Consider the following 6,000-nt stretch of genomic DNA (forward strand, 5'->3'; position numbering starts at 1 on the left):
TGGTTTGAAATTATTATTTTTAGTTCAATGAGAAACTTGACATTTTCTTTTATTAATCTATCAACATTGACTTTTATGAGCAATGAAGCAATTTAAAGAGAATTCTCGAGATGAGCTTTAAAAACATGATTCCTCAGTTTTGACTTTATTCTTCATTATGGGGAACAGCTCCTCACAGTGTAAGTGTTACCAAAAAGAAATGTTGTGAACCAAGCATGAGATCTGATTGCTAGAAATTGATCTTTTTTAACACATAATGAAAACAAATCCAACAGTTCCAATGTTTTTAAATTTCTCTTCAAGTTGATATTACATAGAAATGCAATAAGTTCCATTTGATACACCAGTGATTATTAAAATGCCAGTAAATATTGTAGGGAAAAACATCTTGAAACAAAATTGATTGGCCTAATTCAATTTAAAATTATCTTGTGGGGACTGCATCTTATTATAATCGAAAATGGAAAAGAAAAGAAAAAAAATCAAATTCTGAACACATATGCAAAAATATTGCATTCGTTTGCAAAAAGTATATGAAAAAAAAAAGAATTTTTTAGTGAATGAAATAATTTTAGAAATGTATTTTAATAAGGCCACTGGCTGTAGTGAACAACATTAATAATTACTGATATGAAATTCAGTCAGTACTTTTGTGTAAATAAAAAAAAAAAAAAATGAATATGAAAACCTTGGGTTTAGGAAAAAATTTTTGCCATGCTCAATTTCTAGAGGATTTTAACCAATTTTCCCCCTTTAAATGTTGCTAACTTTTAAAGCGGAAGAAAATCATACTGAAGAAGAAAATCTGGAGACAGCCCACAAAAGCAGAAGCTTCCTTGATAAACAGTAGATTTTGCAGTGCATATGAAGGCATTGTTTACAAAAATATTTTCCTGAAACTTCCTCTGGGTTTAGGTTCTGAAATTCCTATGCAGACTTTTTATAGAAAAATAACAAACTACTGCACTTCAAGAATATTAACATCCAACATTTACTATTTAATAACTTATTTAAATTAACAACAATAAAAAAAAACATTAAAAATCTCATGAAAATAATTCTTTCAATCGTAAAGAGAAACACGATTGTAAAAAGAAAATAATACTTTTTTTTTTTTTTGTATTTTAATAGACTTATTTTCAACCTAACATACTATAAGATATTCTAACATTACGAATGAAATTAATAAAACTTTGATTTCATATATAAAACAAGACATTTTTATTACAAAAAGTAATCTGCACCAGCATACTAAAATATTTTCATTTACTTGTTTATATACGATAAAGTATCTCCCAAAATAGAAACAGAACTATGTAAACATACATATTAAAATGTTCATTAAATGAATTAAAATGAGCCTGGTAACACTTTCTTTTAATTAATAAAACAACATCATAAGATAATGTATGTTAACAAAAACCAATTAGTCTTTAAAAAATAATTCCATGCATTAGATTAAAAGAGGTATTAAAGCCAGGAGTATTCATAAAGAACAGCACATTTTAATGAAAAGCTCAATGCATGCAATACTATCCAGAATATATTGCATTTCTGTTCTCTTTTGTACTAATTGCATTACAAATGCAATGCGTTTTACGCCTTAACAATTTTAGCATTTCCATGCAAATTAAACATTTTTTAACCATAAACCTATACAACATACTTTTACAATTTTTACTCCAACCAATTTTTCTACTTCATATACATCTCCTTGTATAAGGAAATGTTTAGGTTCTGTTTCGACCATCCTAATCTGCTTCCTTGGAAGAAAAAATAATCAAAGCCCTGGCATATTGCGCCCTGGCCCCAGTCGGCGCATCTTCGCGTCTCGTCCTGTCAAATAAACACAAAATTCCTGACAGCGTTCCATCTCCCTTCCAGCCAAAATGGAACTTGTCTGCTCGAGATCGTTAGAAATGCAAATTGAGGGAGAGTGTTAAATTTCTCAATAAGAAAGTAAATAAAAAACAATGTTATTAAAAGGGTTATTTCTAATCTCAAATCAAGGTCCATTCTTCCCATTGGTTATCATAACATATTTTTAGGATAATATTACATATGTTGACCGATTTTCATTTCTGTCTTGGAAATGGTCCATGAAACCGCAGCAACCGGTAGCTCACCGTCGGTTGATCACATGACAAATAATGACGTCATATCCAAAGCTTTAACATTGACTGACGTCATTCGCTATCACGTGATCAATCGACTAGCTACCGGTTGAGCTCGTCGAACGCAAGCTTATAGTGGTTTGGTTACTGATATCACTGACCGTTTTCTGGCTAGTCGCTGCTTTCGGTATCACGGAGGTAGCTCAAGAGGCCCTATTCACAACTCCAGAGCTCAATACACTACCTTGCGGTGATTAACAATACTACCGAAAAAGGAAAAACATTCCATTCCACGTGTTTTCGTTGGGGTAAATTACGGGCTTCAGACAATTTATGGTGTAATGTAATTTCAGAAGAATAAAAAAAAAGCTTCCCAGAAATACGATGAAAATTTTTTTCATTCACAAAGCGTCAAAGCAGTTATAAGTTACGGCATGTGTTTTACCTTTTTCATCCGCCATTACTGCAGCGCCCCCTATAGTTTATAGAAATTGCGAATAGGCACTAATCTAACTGCTGATGGTTTCTCAGAACGCAGCATTCGATTGAGAACAATGATACGACCCCTGTAGCAGGGGCGGCTCGTCACTATGGGCCGGGTGGGCTTGGCCCACCCAGACAAACTGTGCACAGTTAAATAAATTATTCAAAAATAACGCTTTGTATTTCAGTTAAACAAAAAACGAAGAATTGGGGGCATGAAACAGATTTTAAATCTCTAGCACTTTGCATATTGCTAATAAAATATTACAAGTTTTCCATGTGTTAGCGTTCGCGATTGCAAGCTTTGAGAATGATTCTTGGGCCATTTCAGCTGTTGCCCCCTGCCACACCTCCGCTCCTAACCAATCACAACGATTCAACCAGGCACCAAAACGGCAAGTCCGTGTCACCCCGACTTCTGCTGCATGGGCAGCAGCTTCCCTGCCCCTTGGAAAAGTATCTTCACTCAATACTCAATACCAGTTAGGGCAAAGAAGGAGGGAAATGTTTTACGCGCGCATCACTTGTACGAAAAAACAGCTCGGAGGGCAGAAAAAAGCGAGCCCATGGGAATAAAAAAAAAAAGTTTCTCACGTGCTCCGACCCACTTTTGTCTTTAATCTTAAACGGCTGTTAATATCTGGAAAAAGGATTTACAATTTTATGGATTTATCGCAACTCATGCATATTTTTATTTACTTAATTTTCTGCTTGGAACTAATATCCAGTTCTATGGCTAGTGGATCTCTTGTAGATAACTTTTAAAGATAGGTGGTTGTCTGGGTATGAGCAGAATTTTTGGAATTTTTGAATAGAGATTTCATTTTCGAGTAGCACACAGCACAGATTAATTGGTTTTGAGTGTGGTGCCAATAAAAGTTCTGAATTTGTCCGAAACTTTTACAAAACAGCTTCAATTGGGTGAGATCTATTCAATTTTCTTCTTTGTTCAGATAAGTGGCTAAAGTACTAATAAGTATTAATCGTAAAATAGGCTTTATTTATTTATTTTCTATGTTAAACTATTCGGTTGAGCAAAAACTTGAATTATTTCAGTTTGACCCGGTACATCGCTTTAAGTTCTTAAAGGCATAGCGGCTACATTACCTCAAAAATGTCCAAACTATTGATTTTTATTTATTTAAAAACTTCAGATTGTTTCAAAAATTATGGGAGTTTCAACACTCTAGCTTAGTTATTAAAAAAATGATTGGCTTTAGGTCACTCACGCAGGTGTGCGTTTTCTCAATGAACTTCTTTTTGAGCAATCACGAATTGCTTATTGTTTTCACTTGACCGTTGAATAACATCCGTCCTTTCATTTTATTTTTCTATGCTTATAATGCAGGTGTCCATGTGGTTTGGAATCGAATTATTTATTAACGACCCTTCTCGACTTCACACAATCCTTTTTACATGAAAATAGATTCCAGCACACAACATATCCAGCGCATAACATCTGACCCCTGACACTCATTTGAATTTTGACATCTTGAATTCAAATTATGGTTGCGATAAAAGTCCTTAGTACAAACAAGAAACCCAATGAGTAGGGCCCTATCGCAATTCCCGATTGAGAAAAGCACAGTTTGAATTCAAGATCTCAAAATTCAAACTTTTTTGTTGTTGTGTGTGTGTGTGTATTTCCATGTTATTGTATTAGCTAAGGATTTTTTTATATTAAAGATACAGCTTAAAAGTAATACGTCTTGCAGTCAGTACAATATATGTAACAAAATTGTGCCATAGGGTAAAAACTTTATAAATTACTAAAATGTTGAAAGTTTTGTATATCCTTATAAACAAAATTTACTATGGAAGTTTCACGATTTTTTATATAATTAACGACAGAATTTTTTAACTAATAGGATAAGCAAACGAATGCACAGCTTTTTAGAAATGATTATCATTTAGCAAAAAGATTTCTGAAATATGTGCAAAAACAAAAAAGGCCTTATATTTTTTTTTTATAAAGTTGAAATATTCTTAAGTGTTCTGATTTTTTTAATGGCATTAAAAAAATTATTGATTTATCAGCAAGCGCATACAAAGATTTCAAAAAATTACATATTTTATTAAAATGCAAAAAAAAAAAAAAATGAATTGAACTCTAAATGAGATGTGACCAGTAGGTATTGGCGATTCCAATGAGAAAAAGTGGGCGTTGCCCGGATGATCAATGTCGGACCGAAACCTGTAACTAACCGTGGCCGTAATCGCATTTTACATAGCAAGCTTTGTTGATTTTCCCGTACGTCGGTCAATGCAGGAACGATCCTGGGTCCATGGTAACCATATTGGCGACTTCATCTATTTTAAGGCGAGTTCTTATCAACATGACGAACATGATGCCAAAAAAAAAAGTGCGATACCATAAGCAATACAGATGCAGTTTATTTTTCCTTTTTGGAAACACTTCCTAAAGGAGTATGTTCTTTCCGATTTTTAAGTGTACTTTTTTTCATGTATTTGGTATTTTCAAGAATGGTAAACATCATTAAATGCAAATTAGTTTAAGAAAATAAACTGGTTCGTTCTGTATTCTAAAGTTAAATATTTTGAATCATAATAAAGCAAACTAAATGACGTTACAGTTTTTCCGCATTTTTTATGAAATTCCATTTGCACCAAAAAAATCTTTCCTAAATCAGAGATGCTCCTCTTCCCCCTCAAGAACAATGACGTCCCCTCCCCTCAAATGCATCCCTAAAATGAGATCCCCCTAAAAACGACAAAGACAACTTTTAGCAAACCCTCCTTTCCCTAAAAATTTCAATCATGCTGTCTGCTCTGAAGTCCCACTCGCTGCACTTTATTAATCTATTTATAGCTAGACAGTTTCACATAGAAAGAGGACTGCGTGCCAAGCGCCTTGCCTCCGGACACACACAGGAAAGATTTACAACACTAGAGAAGGAAATAACACTCAAGGCACAGGCGGGAATCGAACCCACGATCTTCGGCTTGGAAGACAAAGCTTCTACCACAGAGCTACGGAGGCCCCTCGTTGTACTACCTTAATTTTGATAACATATTAATTGACCCCCTTAAGTGCCCACTCAAGGGGATCGTGGCACGAACCGTACCATAGAAATTTTAAGGGGTATCCTGGGTGCTGCTCCCGATTGGGGGGAGGGACAACTACGAAACACATAGATGCAGAGGGGTACCCACCTTGGGAGGTCCTGGCGCCCTGCACCATCGAAATTGTTATGGGGGGGGGGATTTCGAGTGGTATTTTCCCTGTTATGGGGTCTTATTTTGGAGTGGGTGCACCTTTGCTCTTAAGAGGAGGGGGGAACCCCTAGATGCAGTAATTTTGCAAACTTTTTCTGCAAAATAATAGTTGTAACATTTTTCATTAGAAATGGTTCATTAAAAATTTTAATATTTTCTCTCTTTT

The 6,000-nt window shown here is 34.5% G+C and overlaps 1 protein-coding gene across 1 annotated transcript in view; it reads right to left on the minus strand.

The window, feature by feature from the left end:
• The window catches only part of LOC129227723 (M-phase phosphoprotein 8-like), a 42,507-nt gene extending 40,678 nt beyond the window's left edge, over positions 1-1,829 (minus strand). The window contains exon 1 of the mRNA XM_054862326.1: positions 1,667-1,829. Coding sequence (XP_054718301.1) covers positions 1,667-1,750 — 84 coding nt within the window. The 5' untranslated portion in view covers positions 1,751-1,829. The remainder of the gene's footprint in view (positions 1-1,666) is intronic.
• Between the last annotated feature and the right edge of the window lie 4,171 nt (positions 1,830-6,000).

Source organism: Uloborus diversus, chromosome 8 (assembly GCF_026930045.1).
Source record: "Uloborus diversus isolate 005 chromosome 8, Udiv.v.3.1, whole genome shotgun sequence".
NCBI lineage: Eukaryota > Metazoa > Arthropoda > Arachnida > Araneae > Uloboridae > Uloborus > Uloborus diversus.